General features: G+C 44.1%; 1 protein-coding gene across 1 annotated transcript; it reads left to right on the top strand.

Annotated features, from left to right (window-relative positions):
• Positions 1–287: 287 nt before the first annotated feature.
• Positions 288–17,935, top strand: TH (tyrosine hydroxylase). Its single transcript, XM_062609386.1, has 13 exons — positions 288–433; positions 4,982–5,185; positions 8,659–8,833; positions 9,612–9,700; positions 9,907–9,974; positions 11,665–11,715; positions 12,572–12,717; positions 13,134–13,269; positions 13,403–13,472; positions 13,815–13,871; positions 14,458–14,553; positions 14,722–14,855; positions 17,713–17,935. The coding sequence occupies exons 1-13, from the start codon at positions 344–346 to the stop codon at positions 17,870–17,872; spliced, it is 1,476 nt and encodes a 491-aa protein (XP_062465370.1). The 5' UTR covers positions 288–343; the 3' UTR covers positions 17,873–17,935.

Genomic DNA, 17,935 nt, shown 5'->3' with positions numbered 1-17,935 from the left:
AAATGTGGACTGAAACACAGCACAAGAATTAACTCCATCAAGAAAGGGGGAAAAAAAACAGAATAGAAATCTTTTAGGCACAGACAAACAGGCGGGGGGAGTGTCTGGTCTCCAAAGGCAGGGTGTCTGCAATCTTTGTAGCAATTAGATTTAATGGGACAGAAACGTTTCTCTCCTTCATGTCCCCTCCTCCTCTCAGCCTGAGGGGGAGAAAGGAGGGAGGTGGTGATGGGGAGGTGGCGGAGGGAGAAAAGGTTTGAAAGAGTCTTTGACGTCAGCCCTGCCCTATAAAGAGCTGGCAAGGAGCTGGAAAGCAGACAGCAGAGCTCACAGAAGAGCAAAGATGCCAACCCCGAACATCTCCACCTCTGCAGCCAAAGGCTTCCGCAGGGCAGTGTCAGAGCTGGACTCCAAGCAAGCTGAGGCCATCATGGTAAGACAACCCTACCCCACTTCTTTCCCTCCCCCTCTGAAAACCGCAGCCTCTCCTTTAAGCTATAGGAAGAGGCAGGCAGGGACAGATGGACCAACACTGTCTTTGTGGGAGTTCCCCCACATGTGCACCTCTGGGCTTCAGGCTGGCAAAGGGAAATTACTTGAACAGTTCTCTCTACATACAGGTACATGTGAAATGCAAACATTTAGGGGATGAAATCTTGAACTAATTCAACCTCCACCATCCCCCAACCAAAAGCAGGGTAAATAACCCATAGAATTAAGGCAGGAATAACACTGAATCCACAGCGTGAAAGGCAATTTGAAAATCTGAATGTTTTCCTGGTTTCAAGGCAATAAACTGTAGTGATTTCACTCGTTCTAGCATAATGTAAAACTGTGGCTGTTATTTCAGACAACATATGAGGCACAGGCAGTTTAATCAGTTTGTTCACTGCTGCTGCATCCACAGTTACGCTCTCTCCCAGCACATCCTTCCCCCTTTTTCTGTTCCCAGTCCTCCCTGATGGGGACTCAGCCTTCGGTTTAGCTGGTGGGATGCTTCTGCACACAGCAGATCTGTATGTGTCAGGGAAAGGAGATGAAAACTTCCTGCTGATCTGTCAAGTGCCTTTAGAAAGCCAAGTCTGGACAAACCATTGGACTGTCTATAGGGACAGGGACATTTCACCTCCTAACCCAAATGCCAGGGCAGGCAGGAGGAGCCTGAGGCTCCCAGAACAGAACCGTCCTGTGGGTCACGGATATGACCAGGAGGAGCCAGAGCAGACCGTAGCAGTGGGTGCACCAGGAAGGGACCCCCTCAGGATGCTTCACAGAAGGAAATGCGGGAACCGAGACAGGTTAGGGAGCAGATATGTTTGGCAGAAGTCTTCAGGGTAACTCCAGCAGGTTGGTTATAGAGCTCCTCATTTCCCTCCACTATGCCCGCTGTCTTTTTCACCCACTCTCCTTACCTTGTGTGGTGCTCTGACTTGGTAAAATCAGCCATTGCATAGGCAGCAAGAGGTGTTTTGGAGAGTGGAGCATGCTGTAAAAGAAGGGAAATATTTAGGAAACAAGGAGGTAAACTTGCTTTCTAAAACAAATGGAAATCAGGGAAGGCTTCCCTCTCACACAACTGTTTTCATTCTGTCAGAGTAATGAACACTTAAGTGGTTCTTGAAAGCCTGGTATTTTCCAGGCTGCTCATCAAATAAGTATTTGAGATGCTCATTGCTCTCTGGAGAAGGGGAGAGTGTCATGTTATTACACACTCTGGGGGTGCTGCTTCATGTTTGATGGGAAACAGGCCACTGAACAAAGGGGCCAGAGGAATTTGGGTTCACGAGGTATACTGGCAGGAGTATAACAACCTGCTTTGGATGAGTGGTTCCTCCTCTGTCCTCCAGGGATAACCTCAGCCCATCTTTGTATCCCTTCTTTGAATGGAATTTCTCAGAAAAATAAAAAAAAACCAACTTAGTATTGTAAGGATCACTTTGAGAGCAGGTTGCATGAAAGGCTTTGCCCTTTGCTCTCACCTAGCACAGATCTTGAAAACCACATCACTTATTTTACTGGGTTCTACCAGGCAAAAGGTGTGACTGCATCTGTATGTCAGGGATGTTTTGTGTGGCTGTGTGGCCATGTGTGGTGATTGGCCACCCAGTGTCTGTGTGTGTGTGGTGTCTGTGTGGTCATGGGTGATCGGCCGCCCAGCCCCTGCCCACCACTGCACCAGCTCCAGCAGGTCTGAGGTGTTTCCGTGCCATTAAACCCCAGGGACTAGCACCCAGGTGGGAAAATGACCTTTACAATCCTAGAACTCATTTACACAGGCAGGTATTTTACATGTCACCTGGGCCAGCCAAACATCAAACTCACACCATGGAAAAATCTCTTGTCATGTATTTAGTTTTTCTGCTGCTAGTAGTTTTTACAAGACACCCTTGGAGTGTAGCTGGAGCAGGATTTGATTACAGAGCACACAAGTGGAGCCAGACACAACACAGCAGTTGGAGGCAAACCAGCAGGAAGGAGCGCCCAGGAAAGCAAGGGTATGACATTAATGTCCCCATGCTGCTGGGTGGGAAATAGCCTCTGCAATCCATCCTGCTTTCTGCAAATAATGTACCAGGAATAAAAAGCCACAGTACTTTAACTCCTAACACAGTATTTTTAATGAGACTACTCAGGTAAGGGACTCTGATTTGCAGCAAATTCAAGGAAGGAAAAATGAACTAATCCTTCAGAAGATCTGCAAACTAACCCTTCATAAGAGGTGCATAACCATATCAGACTCCAGCCTCAGTGAGGCAAATAAATGCTCTGCAAAACTGCATTAAAGTTCTCACTGTAGCTAGATATGCACTCAGAGAGCTTGTCTGCAAGGCAATTTGGAAATACCATGTGAGGGTGCCTTCTGAAGAAAGGCAGGCATTTGTCGTGAGATATCAGTTTGGTTAGTTTATACGCCAAATTCCTAATTTCCAGCAAAAGGAATGTAAATTATGAGGGGCAGAGAAGAGGATGATGAAATGGGGGGCATCCAGCCAGGCAGCTTCTACCTGGCAGAGGAGGCAGCAGGAGGGCTGACCCCTCCTAGACTTCTTCTTCCCCAGAAATGTCTTTTTTTTTTTTTCTTATTTTTAAATTTACCTGCCCCAAATATGCCACCATAGAGCTAAGAAGCTTCCAGGACCCCTCACTCCTGACTGCCACGGGCCACCCAGTTGCAGCACATGGATCTGACTGGTCAAGGCTACCTCTCTCATGTGGCTTTCCAATCAAACAAGTCTTCTTGCTATTTGAACTCTTCACAGACAGATTTTAACCTGATTTACAGTGTAAACATGGGGGCCTGTTTTCCCTTCTCTCCCCCGCTCTACCCCACAAGTAAAATCTTGCTGCACCTCTGTTCCTCTGGGCACAGTGTGATAAAACATCCTTAGCTAACACACTGCCTGGCTTGGGACTGCTGCACAGCCCTGTTATGGTGGTTAGCAAAAGGTTGTTTGCCCTGCTTATTGCAGGCACCTTAAAGTAAACACCAGCTTAGCTTTAAGCACAGTAGTGATATAAAACACATGCTTAAAGCTGAATGCTTTCATGAGACTGTAAGAGTTACAGATGAGGATATTTATTAGACATCTTCTCTCTTTGGGGGTGAATACCATCAGTTTAGACAAGCAGTGGTATGTGCTTATTTGTTAGAAGGTGTTTTTTCTGTGCCAGAAGGAATAAAAGGGTTGAGGATCAGCAAATATCATTTCAGAGGGGTATCTTTATTGAAGAAAGGACCGAATAGAAGTGCGTAGGCTGGCACCTAGATGTGCTGCATTTCTCAGGCTGAATTTTAAATGTCAGTGTTACACCGCTGAAGCATCCAAGAGGATTTTCTCAGGAAGCATTAGTTGCTAATGGTGGGCTTTGAAAATCAGAGAGAAAAAGGGCTTAGTAGTTGAGTGGACTGTCTTTATAAGAAGAAAACATTCTCCAATTTGTCACAAGGTAGGGAAGGTGCTGCTTGATTAGCATCTCTTTTTCCAGTTATTTTCAATGTAATCAGAGGGAAAAATGCAGCCAATCCCACTCTATATGCAAGTGTTGGATGTCTTTACGTCCTTTTTTTTAGTGCTGCTGAGGTTTCTTTTAGCATGTTCTGGGGCTTTGTCAGCTGGCTTGGGTTTTGAACACAGAAAATTGGAACCAGCTGAGCTGGCTTTAAAAGAAAAACTGGTTGTGAAGTACCATGAACAAATAAGTTAGTATGTGAGCTATTTGTATAACAAAAGAAACAGCAGTGACTGAAATAGTTTGTCGCTCACTATAAATATAAATGAGTGACCTAATATGACTCCAGGCACAGAGTTACGGCATTTTAGGTGCAATTCCAAGCAACAGAAATCTGCAGGAGTTTGTTGGGACAAACCAAATCTATAGATCAGTGGGAGGAATTTATTTTCTGGGGTATACGGATGTGGTTCCAACTACATTTCAATGGGCAAGCATCCACTTGATGCCAAATGAAAATGTTATGTTGGATCTTGGGAGCAGTTTAGCTAAGCTGCCCTTTTAATACACCTGCAAACAGTTAATTTTTCCTGGCCAGGCCATGCCACAGCTGTGGGCTACAGCTGTCCCTCATAGTTATCTTTTCTCAGATGACTTCAAATTTACCTAACATCTCTCCATTTGAGTTTATCAGACACCTGAGATCTGCATAAGATTGTTTCTGATTCTTATTTTTTTGAAGGATATTGGAAACTGTCGCTAGGGAAGGTGAAGAGGGAAGCCCACTGTCCAGTCACGCTACAAGGGTATTTTACACAGATTTTTCCTAAAGCTCCACTTTTCCAAAAGTTCAATTCTAAGACCTCAGTCCTTATCACTATATTTTCCTCTACAAAGTCAGGCAAGTCAGTCTAACCTTCCCCTTCTACCTTCTGTGAGACACACGTCATATCTCACCCAGCTACCAGTGAAGCCTCTGACCTCCCATACAGCTCTATCAGAAGTATTAATTATTTCTTTCTGCCATTAGTCTCCACGGTTCATTGGTAGGCGTCAAAGTCTCATTGAAGATGCCAGGAAGGAAAGAGAGGCTGCAGCTGCAGCCACTGATGCTGCAGAGTCTACGGAGACCATTGTCTTTGAGGAGAAGGATGGGAGAGCAATGCTGAACCTCTTCTTCATGCTCAAGGGAGCCAAGACTTCACCACTGTCCCGTGCACTTAAGGTATTTGAGGTGAGTACCTAACCTGTTGTAGGGGACTCAAGGAACACACTACAGGTTTCATGGCTATTCTGTGAGACGTATCATTTGAGTCTACTAAATAAAACTCAGACTATGCCTTCCTACTGCAAATTATAAGTTAATTTTCTGATATCCCTACAGTCATGCTTTGTTCATGCCTAGCATGCCCTTATTTTTCATCACTCAGAATGAGCCATACCTTTATCTGGTAGTGCTGCTAAGCTCTGGGCTTAACTTTGTTTCATTTCTGGATAAAACCACACAGTTTCACACCTACAATCCACACCCATGTGTCTTGTAGCATTCCCTGACAGCCCCCTCCACTGCTCATCACTTCAACTTCATGCGCAAGGCTCTGATCACCCATTCAAAGCAAGATCTGTGCCCTGCCTGGCTATAGACCAAACCCACCTAACTTGTGGGTCAAGGCTTTGTCAGCCTCTGAGTGCTGTTGCCATATTGTCCCTTGGTCAAATAGTTACAGGAAAAACTTCACCCTGAATATAAAACTGGCATATTGATTTCAAAACCACCTCCCTACTTCAGGGATGAATTTGATTCATATGTTAAGGGTTCTGTTTGTTCCCTGGAGATGTGCTCTGTAGATGGCTTTAATACCAAGGGAAACTGGTAACTAATTGAGATTTTTCCCTCTAGCCAGCAATATAATGTTGCATTATCTAGGATCTCAGTACCATGAATGGAAAGACTGAGATAAGTGCTGCCTATTTAAACAGTAATCAAAACATGACAACTTGCATTATGTAGTACATTTTCATCCAGAAGGATTCAAAAGTGTTTTGCAAACTGAGGCTCTGAGATGTGTTTTATCTACAATAGTTTAATTTCATTGACTTCAGCAGTGAGAGGAAAGAACAATTTGTTCCTATTAATCAGTCATGTGGGTTGTAAGGGGCTTCTGGAGGTCTCTAGTCCAACCTCCTGCTCAGAGCAGATTCGGTCACAGCAGGTTGATCAGGATTGTTCTTGTTGCATTTTGAATATCACCAAGGTAGAGAACCCACAGTCTCCTTGGACCCCTTGGCAGTGTTTGACTTTCTTCATGGTAAAAAGCTTTATCTCTTTTCTTTTCCTCTTTAATGTCCTTGCTTCCAGCTCTAGTCCTCCCAATGTGTACTTTTCAGATAAGCCTGACTCTGTCTGCTTTACAGGTACTAGGCAGTGAACCAATATCCCCTGCTCCTTCACTTCTTAAAGCTGAAAAAAAACAGTTCCCTTGGTCTTTCTTCATATAAGATTTTGCTCCAGCCCCCTGAACTTCTTGGCAGCTCTCCACTATGCTATAGTGAGTAGCATAAAGTACATTAATGCCTTCCATCTTATGGGACAAGGTGCTACAGATGTAGTCTCACTCATCCCAGACAGAGGAGAAATCACTTCCTTTGACCTTATTGTCTACAGTCTTGCTTCTATAATTCAGTACATGGTTGGCCTTTCTTGTCACAAGGGCATGCTACTAGCTCACGTGTTAATTCACATAATTACATAGCCCTTTCTTTTGCATGAAATCAACCTCTTCTGGTGTAAAAACAGATCACCAGCAACACTATACAACAAAAAACCTACCTAACAGCTGTAAACATACAAAAGGTGCATTTGGGGTATAAGTATTTCCCTGAAATTGTAGGGCAATCTAACTGTTCATTGCCCATGTAGTACTATCTCTGATAATCATACAGAAAGTGATAAGATCTTGAGCAATTATAAAACCTCTTGCATTTCCTCAAAGGATTGTTGCAGGAAAATTTGTTTTCTTGTCTCAAGACTGAAAGAATCTCTAAGACAAGCTTGTCAAACAAGTCTTGGTATTGCCATGGTTGGGATCTCCTTCCTAGAAGTGCACAGATGCCAGATAAGGCATGAAAAATCCATCAGTGTAACATTTCAAATGCAACAGACTGCTTAGAAGGTATGAAACATAGAAGTGCAGCCTCTGGTACTTGGCAGATTTTATGTTACAATGTATTTAAAGTCTATAATTTAAACAATTTTTAAAACATCGAGCAAGAAGCTAGGGCAGCTTATGGTCAAATACTATTTGTTTCTTCCTGGAGCAATTTACATGCTGCATCAAAAGATTTCCTAGTAAAAAGCTCTTCGAGCTTTTCACAGAGAGAGCTTTAAATATAATAAAAAGACAAGCATGTCAAGCCACAACAGAGGAAGATTCATTTCCCAGATCCCTCTGGCAATGCAGGTACAGGATACGAAAGCAGACGGGCATAATGACATTTGCCTCATCGTGAATCAGGCTTCAGGGAAACTGGTTTCACTCTTCTGTATGTGCTACAAGAAGCCAAAGCATAGGTAATGCAATCACAGCTGTCAGATTAATGCAAAGGTATTGATTGTTGAGGGGACAATATAATAGTGAAGTTGGTAGGTACATTAAAAAACACATTCCTTATTTAATTTACCTGTGGCATTGCATCTGTTCCTTCTCATCATTCTGCCTCTGATTAATAAAAGAGATCATCTCTCTTCCTCTACCAAGGAAGAGAGTTGCAGAGAGTTTGGGGAGATTGCGTCATTGCCCAGGGACTTGGCTTTGTACTACCAGCTTTCACTGACTAAAGAAAATATTCAGAATCTACCAGAACAGAATCCTTTTTTTTTTGCTCTCTGTTCTTTGGGGGAGGCCAGTTGTGACAATGAGTCCAAATTATATCAGTTCTGCTAGGGAGCCCCAAATCAACTCTACTGAGGGCTGGGTACGGCTAAGCTGCGCCGTTTCAGGACCACGGCCAGCCCCAGCCCCGGCAGCGCCAGCCCCTGCTACGCAATCGCCAACCCCTTCCTTATCCCCCACCAGCAAAAAAGCACGTCTGCCTTCAGTAGGAGTTTGAAGGAAAGGAAGCCATAGGCGAAGTTACTTCACGGCATCAGTTTCCACTATTGATATGATCTTCTTTACCAGTACCCATAGGGGCCTACAAGAAAACTGGAGAAGGACTTTTATAAGAGTAGTGATAGGACAAGAGGTAATGGCTTTAAACTGAAAGGGGGTAGATTTAGATTAGACATTAGGAAGAAATTCTTTACTGTGATGACAGGCACTGGAGCAGGTTGCCCTGAGAAACTTTGGATGATCCATCCCTGGAATTGTTCAAGGCTAGGCTGGATGGGGGTTTGAGCAACCTGGTCTAGTGGAAGGTGTCCCTGCCTGTGGCAGGAGGGTTGAAACTGGATGGTCTTTAAGGTCCCTTCCGACCCAACCCATTCTATGATTCTGATTCTACGATAGTTATTGACCAGCCCTACTGGTCAGAAGGAAAACTGTGGAACTGATGGATAAATATGTTTATCCCAGTGAGGGGAAAAAAGGAAGAAAAAGACAAGGGGACTCCCTCCCAGATGCATTCATATAGACATCTTTGGGAAGTACCAGCAGGTATTTCAAGTGCTGTTTAATGCTTTTGTTCTCCTTTTCCATGTCCCAAAAGACATTTGAAGCTAAAATTCACCACCTGGAGACCAGGCTTAGCCGAAAGCCCCGAGAAGGGTCTGCTGAACTGGAATACTTTGTGCGCTGTGAAGTCCATAGCTCTGATCTCAATACTTTCATTAGCTCCATCAAGAGGGTAACAGAAGATGTGAGGACCACTAAGGAAGACAAATGTAAGGAACTTACAAACCGTTTCACTTTTGCAGAGGGGCTGGGCTGTAGAAACAGGGTTGTTCCCAGAAAAGGTGATGGGCTATTGTATGCTGAATTTGAACAAAGCTGAAAAGACTGCCTCTGGCACACCTGAATCCTGAAAGCCATTTCCCCCCTTGTCCATTTCTCAATAGACTCCAGAGTCCATAGCCCATTCTTGTGGTGCAGACTGGAAAAACAGAAATAGAAGATGAAATTTCATCCTTTGTTCACACCTCTCCTATACAGTTCTCCATTCCTACTCCAGTGTTTTATATTATAAATGTGAAGTAGTTTCCTACCTATGTGTCAAGAACTGTGTATAGATCCAGCACTAAACTACGAGACACTCCCATGCCATCCTGTTCTGAAGACAGGGTTATTCTTATTGTAAAAGATCTGCAGTGATTGCCCTACCACCAGTTGGATCTCTGGATTTGTTTTTAATGTGAAGTCTAGAATCTTTAAGTGAAATCCAATTTTTATCTTCTTGTTTACTTTTGTCATAAGATATTCCACTGAGAGATGGGCAGGGAAGTCATGAGGTACAGATCATGGCATTAGACCTGAGTGTAGAACAAGAGCATTGGGAGTGTGGATCTACTGCCCAGAAGGTGCAACTGTGTCATGTGTTTGTTGTGTGTCTGCATTCGGTACATCATGTCAGATGTATCTTATTAAACCTCACAACCGCTTCTCAGCAGGGGATGCTCCATCTTCACTTCCACAACCAGTTTTTCTCTTTCTCTCTACCCACAGTTCACTGGTTTCCCAGAAAAATCTGTGAACTGGACAAGTGCCACCATTTGGTCACCAAGTTTGACCCTGACTTGGATCTGGATCACCCAGTAAGTTAGTCTGTGTGGGCACATTCTCCTGTCCTGAGCCTTCCCTCAGAAGCAGCTAGCTGGACAACACTGCTTTGTGCAGCTGATCAGGGAGTGGTAGTGCAATCACCACCATGAGAGAAGTTTCTTCAGTCAGTGCTGAACTTTGCTGGGTGAGAAATTTCAGTAATTAAAAATCCTGTCTCTGTTCCTATTTATCATCACAGGGCTACTCTGACCAAGTATATCGCCGGAGAAGGAAATCAATAGCGGAAATCGCTTTTCATTATAAGCAGTAAGTCCCTTTGTTAACATTCATACAAGGAGAATGCCATGTCAATGCAACCTGTTGGGAAGTCATTGTACTATCTTCTTTTCTATTATGTTTTGTGTCTGTCTTTTCTCTATGTATTCCAGTCTCTTCTTATTAGAAAATGTCTATAGTGATTAATTCCTAAATTAATAAGAATAAATCTTGTGCATGAAAAAGCCATATATAATTCCTTCAGACCTCAAACTTCATTTTGAAATATAGTGTCTCTTTTAGAATGACATCTAGTTTTGAGTTCACTGTTTCAAGTACCTAAAAAGCTGCCACATGCCCAGAAAACTTGTTCCAATGGTTCATTATCCTGGCTGTGAAAAAATGTGGAGTTTATTTCTAAACTGAACTTCAGTAGCTTTAGCTTTCACCCAATGGATCATATATGCTTTTCATCTGTTAGACTGAATTCTGCTATCAGATTTTATTTTTCTTTTTGCTATGAAGGTATTTATAGACTAAATGGTTCACCTCCTAACTCTCTGCAATAAATTAAATAGATTCCAGTAATGGTCTCATCATTGTCATATATAGATTTAAGACTATCTCTTGTACTCCTACTTCATAATTCTGTTCTGATAAATGCAGTGATAGCACTCAACATCTTTGCTACAGCATCAAACACAGCTCTAATACTCAGGTGGTTTTCTAAAATATTTTGTAGGTCCTATTTGGTAACACTGTCTTTCACTGCAGCATCTCCCTCTCTGAGCATGACTTTAAATGTAGATTTCTGTAGCAAGCTGTGCTGAAGGCAGGCTATGGAAATTATATGGGTCACCTTCTTGAGCTACCCCTGCAACCAATGTGATCCCAGCACTGCTTTCTGCTCTGTTAGGTTTCATGTTCTTTGCAGATTTGAAGCCCAGAATACAGACATTGATGTTTTTATCCTTTGCTAATACTAAATGCACAGAAAGTCACTGAGGGACACAAAAATAAATACTGTCCTAAGATGATGCACCCACTTCAGGTGTCTTCTCTCACATCTCATCTGCAGGTTAGCATTTATGAGCCTCTGCATAGCACCCCTTTAGGCTGTTAATGGAAAAGGAACTATGCTTTATGACTGTAATATGTGAATATCTCATTTGTTCAAATACAGAGCAGAAGGATTTAGAAAAAGCAATTGGTAATTATGATGGAGGAAAGGCAAAAGTGTCAGTCTTCTTTAGTTCCTATTTATATGAATGTTACTATCAAACTTGTCAGTAAATTTGAACTGCAGTTCAAATGCATTTAGTTTTTCTCATTAGCTGCTTTTATTTCTCAGCCACTGATTCATTCTTGGAGTCATCAGGCTCATGAAGTTCAGGGACATGAAATTAATTTGTTTTCACACAAAATTTCTCTCTTTTTTTTTTTTCTAGTGAAAACGATTTTTTTTCCCCCCTGAAAAATATTATGCCTTCAAGCTTTTGCTCATCTCTTGTTCATTTACAACCTCTGGCTAGACTAACGCTTTTCTCTTTGTCTGTGTATTTGTTGCATGGGTACGAATGATGCAGTACTAAGGCTTTGTCTTTCCTGCTGCCCTCTTGTTTGGTTTAAAGAAGACTGTTGAATTTCAGACCAGAGCTTCTCTGAAGTGCTTCCTTCTCAAAGGGAAGAGGAGCCTGGCTTGTGCCCTGCTGCTGTCAGTAATGGTGCATTTGCTTTGCAGTGGGGATCCGATCCCTCAAGTGGAGTACACGGCAGAGGAGATTGCTACTTGGTGAGCACTGCTTTAATCTGTCACCTTTATTGTCTTCACCACTAGAAGCTGGGAATCAAAACCTAAATGGTTAGGGAGTGACCTCTTGAAAAATGCATCAGCAGTGCAAGCACCCTACTTAATGGCTTGTTATGAAACTCGGTACTTATTGTACAGCATTTTATGTTAGGCACTGCATCCAGGAAAGCAAGCTACCTCCACAACAGTGATGCTCTGTCTCTTCCTCCCTTGGGGCTGCAGAGAGAGCACTTTCATGCTGCAGTCCCCAGGAATTTCCTCTGAAGAAACCTGTCCCAAAGGAGAGGAAGGTAGATAATTTGGAGTCCCACTTCTCTAAGGGGACCTGGCTTAGTAGCGGCCTCCAAAGGGTGCTTATCATAGCTGCAGAAAGAAATATGAGTGCTGGGGTGAATATCTTCATTGTACCTCACTTAAGAAAATGCTTCCTTTGAACATGACTATTCCCAGGAATATCACTGAAAAGAAAGGCAGCTCATATCAGTGAGTACACAGGCTCCTAAACAAGGTAATCTCCTGGTTATAGTGACTGTCTTCCTAGGGCAACTGTAGGAGCTAACCTACAGGGAATATTTTCATTCCAGTTAATACCTTTTATACAATCTTCTGAACTTCAAGGTAAGAAACAGGTCTGTGCAGATACAACTACTCAGGCTCATTTGAATGTGCATCTGTATGTTTATATACCCCTATCAGTGTGCACACACAGACTTAGTGGAGGAGAAAGGTGTAAGGACAAGAAAAATAGAGGTATAAGTTTTTGATAGCATATAACCAGAAGACAGGAGAGGACTAAACATATCAAGCCACTAAACGTCTGCCACCTCTCCTCCTGAAGGAAGGAGGTGTACAGCACCCTGAAGAGCTTGTATCCCACCCATGCCTGCAAGGAATATCTTGAAGCTTTTAACCTACTGGAGAAATACTGTGGCTACAATGAGAATAACATCCCTCAGCTGGAGGAGGTCTCCTGCTTCCTGAAAGGTAGGTATGAGTCTGGGGGACTCAGGTAAAGGGTCTGCCATGGCTCCAGCATGGTGGTGGCAGAAACAGCTGGGAAACTCAAACTCGAAGGAGAAACATGCGAGCTAAGATTTGGGAGGAGGGCTGGTGACAGCTTCTTATGTTGCACACAGGGAACAGTGGGAGACCCCAGGCAGTGGGGACTGTAGCCAAACACAGTGAGCTGCAACTGAAGGTCAAGCCTGTAGTCAAATGGTCCCAATGAACACCTAAAGAGCAGATGTTACTCCCTAGTAGGAGCAAAAAGATTATACTTGGCACAGCAGAAGCCCTTTAGTTTCCAACACTGATCTTTTTGCTGTTTGTGCTGGGAATGTGGGACACCAGCACAGCACATAGACCACGCGCTTCCCCAGAGACAGTATGTGTTGTTTCAGAGAGGACCGGCTTCCAGCTACGGCCAGTGGCTGGCTTGCTGTCGGCGCGGGACTTCCTCGCCAGTCTGGCCTTCCGTGTCTTCCAGTGCACACAGTACATCCGCCACGCATCCTCTCCCATGCACTCCCCTGAGCCGTGAGTATCACCCAGTCACAGTGGCCTCCCCTGCCCAGACATCCCACCTGCCCAACAGTTAACTTTTCCCCTAATGGACAAACTCTGTCTGCTGCTGACTGTGTTTTCCTCCTTTCCCCCTGGGCATTGGCAGGGATTGCTGTCACGAGCTGCTGGGGCATGTCCCGATGCTGGCTGACAAGACGTTTGCCCAGTTCTCTCAGGTAAGGTGGTCATCTGTTCCCTTGTCCCTGAGAGGACAAGGCACAATGTGGGAACCCAAACCAAACCCAGTCTCACCACTTAAGTGCTTCTTGTACTAGGATTTATTTATACTAAACACAATATTCAGGAGCCCTAGTGAAGGACTGAGAACCCTAACACAGAGTGAAAATATCAGGCTCTGCAGTAAACTGTTTTTAGTCTGAGCATGATGAAGCCCCAGCAGATACATAGCAGTGCAGGGCAACAATATATTTTGTCTCAAGGCAGTAAGAACAGCATCCAAGCATAAGTCCGTAGGACTGAATCTGTCCTGATGCTGGCCCCTTCCCTTCTCTTCCCAGGACATTGGGCTGGCATCTCTGGGAGCAACTGATGAAGAAATTGAGAAACTTTCGACAGTAAGTTTTCTTCTTTGCTGGATGGGGGCCCCAACCCCTTCAGCAGCATTTCTGTGGTATCAAGGGGAGTGGGCCAGCCTGGCCTTCCCAGATTTGCAGGCTCAGAGCCCATACCTGAGCTGCCCCAGAGCTACTCTTTCGCAGTGACAGTGAGTGGAGACAGTGAGTGGAGACAGACAGCTTCCACATTAACCCAATTTTCTTGGGCTGCAGGGTATCACCAAGCATCATATTTCTAATGACAGCACTGCTGGGACTCTTTGGGATGGGATTAGATGACATCCACTTCCTTTGCCTCTCCCTCAGCAAGGTGACCTGTCCTGCTCTAAGGGCACTAAACAGCAGCTGGGTACTCAGGGGACCAGCCCAGGGACACATTTTCCATCTGTCCCAGTGTAGCAGCAGCTTAGTTTAGCACTTTGCTCTGGCAGTGATGGGTGCAAGGTAAGGAGAAGGGACAAAGTGACAGGCTCCTTTTCATTTTAAACAACCCCAGATCCTGGCCACGATGCAAGGGCTCTGAAGTGGCAGGGAGATGAAGTGGATGAGCTGCGTCTCCTATGCATTTTTCTTTCTCCTTTCACAGCTTTACTGGTTTACGGTGGAGTTTGGGCTCTGCAGACAGAATGGGATAGTCAAAGCCTATGGAGCTGGGCTCCTGTCTTCCTATGGGGAGCTCATAGTAAGTCCCAGCATAACTTGCCTCTCTGCCCTAGATCCTATAAGCAAAACACCTTCTTCTTTTGCATAATTCAAATGACTAAACCAAATCTGTTCTCCATCTCTGTTTATCACATGTGCTCTCAGATCCCTTTAATTTCATGACAGCATTTTTCTGCTGTGTCCATAGCATTCCTTGTCAGATGAACCAGAGGTGCGGGACTTTGACCCCGATGCTGCTGCTGTTCAACCCTACCAGGACCAGAACTACCAGTCCGTATATTTTGTGTCTGAGAGCTTCAGCGATGCCAAAAGTAAACTGAGGTAGGACTGGACAGTGAAAGAGACACAAACAGAAGGCAATTAAGCTATAAAATACTGAAACAGGGCTTGAAACCATGTCTGCTTTCAGTTCCAGGTCTCAGAAGCACTCTGGAAACTGATATCAGGTCTTTTAAAGTAAAGTGATATTCCAGTTTGCACAGACTCCAACTTCATCCCTTAGATTTGCCCAAGAGCCCCCCAAAAATATGCCGGACTCAACAGCATGGGTGTGAAGGAGTGTGATGGAGTGGGAGGAATTCTTGGTAGCAGAACTGAGAGTGCAAGAGAAGGGAAAAATCTAGCTTGTATGCTTAGTTCTCATAGGAAGAAGTTACAGACTATCTCCAGTTCCTAAGGGAGTCCAAGCAACATAAAAGGTGGTCCAGAAATTGGAGACCCAAACCACACACCAGGATCCCCTCTGCTTCCTTGCTGTAGAAGGGCCAAGTGATAGAGGTCAGGTACTGTCTGGGAGCATCTCACCAGTATGTGTCTTTCTGAAAACAGGCTTCTGCATCATGTTAAAGTTTGCTCTGTGGGTACAAATTTTAGGAGAGGGGTGAAGAACTGCTCAAAATTGTGTCATTCTCTGAATTAAGGATGCAGGAAAACGCTTTCTGAGCAGCTGCTGGGCAACTTGCTCATTTATCAGTCAACTGGCAAAAAAACCTCCAGGTATAATTAGTAGTTCATATACAAACAAGAAAGATTTGCTTTATGCAGATAGATTTATGCATGGATAAAAAGGAACTTTTGTCTCCTAGGCTGATTAGCATGGGTTAGCAGACCCCAGAAAGCATCCTAGCAGCATAACTGGGTTTCCCTGTTCCATGGGGCTGCAAACAGGATGGAGAGTGGCAGCTCTACACATGGTTATTTGTTCAGAAAAGCATTTTCTTGGTTGTATCCTGAATCGCTCAAGGAGAAAAGCTCAATCCCTTAACATTTGACTGACAGAGGAAAACTTTGCCTTTACCATTTTGTCTTAGCTTAGGAAAGGATGAGACAAAGTGTTGCACAATATACATGACTTTGCAGTTCTTGCAAGTGGGGTATATCACAGAAATGATGTGGTGAGGACTGCTATATTTCAGCTTCTGCTTTTATTGCCCTCACTTGTACTGTTCATACAACCTGGAGTCCAGCTGCTCAAAAGCAAGCACTTGGGGAAGTCTGTCCTCTCATACATGCTAGGCTGCTTTAAAACAACAAAAATCCTCAACTGTTGCCTTATGAGTCATTTACTTGCATCTAAAAAGGAAAAATGCAACCCATACACAGCCAAGATTAGACTAGAGGGGTTTGATAGTGACAAGCACTGTAAATAATCCTCTTGAAAGAGCTCAGAGACCACACAGATGTTACTCTATGAGGCAAAAAAATTAAAACATCTATATTTTTTTTGCATTACTGGCAGCTGCCACCATAGACCTGATTTTCAGTGTTATCCCTCAAGAAAAGCCTCTTTTCCCCAAAAGGAAACTTCCCAGCAGTTTTCTAGCATGGACACACACCCTCAGTATCATTCCAAGCACCCATGTCATACTTGCATGTTTCAAAAAGGCATCAAGTGAACACACCCGTGGAGGGCAAGTTTCTAACAATTAGCAGCTGTGCTACTAGTCATCCCTGTGGCTGATAGCATTAATAAGGGGAGTGAACAAGATCTCACTTGCTAGAACTGAGATAAGCCACACCTTTAGGAGGTGGTCAATGTGAGCATGCAGAAACCCCCTTCCTTTGCACTTGTTTTGGTTTCCCTGCAAGCACCAGCCTGCCGCTTTGACCATGTTGCCCTTTGACACTGTCTGGCGTTTTCCCTCAAAATCCGACAATTCAGGACTAGGCTTTCCTGCAATACCAGCCAGAGCATCTAAGAAATGGATACGCTTCCCAGAGTCCACCGCCAGAGCACACCCACGGTAGCCACAAGAGGGTACCCTAAGCTAAGCAATTCAGAAGCGAAAGGGTGAAGCCTCAGTAAAGGCGAGGAGCATGCCTGTTGCTAGTGTTGTTCATCCCCTCATCTTCCCAGGCCTTTCCAGCGTGAGACTGTAGCCTAAATATAGATCCCCAGCTCCATATTTACACATCCACGAAAGAAAAAAAAAACACCCTACCTTGTCAAGTGTACAAATCTGAGGTGAACATAAGCAATTTTGGAGAAAACTTACCCTTGATTTGTTTTCACCTGAGCATGTAGTTCTTCATTAGAAAGGTAGCAGCAAGGTCTTGTTCTTGAGAGCTGTCAAGTAAAGTCATGCTCATCACTGAGATCTAAACTCCAGTTGGCTTTGGGTTCAGTAATACCACTTTGCTCAAGCATATGGCTCTGGTAATGCTATGCACATACTCTCACCCAGGCCTGAGCCACTGCTTGTCAGATCTATTCTTAATACAGTTTGCAGCTAGTTCCTCCCTCCCCTAGGAGAGATTAGTCAATAAATGAATGTCAGAAAGGATTTAGGGATATAATACTATAATGCTATGTTTTTTTCTTGCAGTTAGCTTCTAAATCTCCTTGGCATTTTTGAAACAGAAATAAAATAAATTGCATTAGAGGATGCCTGGCAATGGCCATGGAGCTCACCAGTGCAGTGTACTCTCCAGTTTGATGCAAACCCATGTGTTCAGCCCACTGAAACCTGCAGTCAAACTTGCCGTCTTCCTTGCTTAACAGGAGAGATCTCAACTACTGCAGTAGCCCTGTGGAGCTGGAGAGGTGGGAAACCAGAGCTTTTGTCTAGAAACAGTCTAAAGGAGGCACTAACCTGTTTCAATCTGAGTGAATGTTACTGGCTATGGGGAGACTCGGGACCCATCTCTTGTACCAACCATCTGCACCCTTTCTTTACAGGAGCTACGCAGCACACATCAAGCGGCCCTTCTCAGTGAAATATGAGCCCTACACCCACAGCATTGAGCTCCTGGATAGCCCTCAGATGATCTGTCACTCCCTGGAGAGCGTAAGGGATGAGCTCCACTCGCTGATTAATGCACTCAATGTTATCAGTTAATATGAGAACTGGGCTCTTTCCTTCTCCTCTTCCCTCGCAACCCCAAAACCTCCTGCTCTGCCC

Source organism: Pezoporus occidentalis, unplaced genomic scaffold (assembly GCF_034315485.1).
Source record: "Pezoporus occidentalis ecotype Australia unplaced genomic scaffold, CSIRO_AGI_Poc_V1 ctg137, whole genome shotgun sequence".
Classification (NCBI taxonomy): Eukaryota; Metazoa; Chordata; class Aves; order Psittaciformes; family Psittacidae; genus Pezoporus; species Pezoporus occidentalis.
The sequence above is the reverse complement of the archived record's forward strand: the minus strand, read 5'-3'. Positions and strand labels throughout refer to the sequence as shown.

Bases quoted from the DNA above. Each gene is read 5' to 3' on its own strand.
- TH (XM_062609386.1), top strand. From the start codon at position 344: ATGCCAACCCCGAACATCTCCACCTCTGCAGCCAAAGGCTTCCGCAGG. The intron at 434-4,981 runs GTAAGACAACCC...TTCTGCCATTAG, and splicing joins AGCAAGCTGAGGCCATCATG to TCTCCACGGTTCATTGGTAG. The intron at 11,716-12,571 runs GTGAGCACTGCT...CTCCTCCTGAAG, and splicing joins GCAGAGGAGATTGCTACTTG to GAAGGAGGTGTACAGCACCC.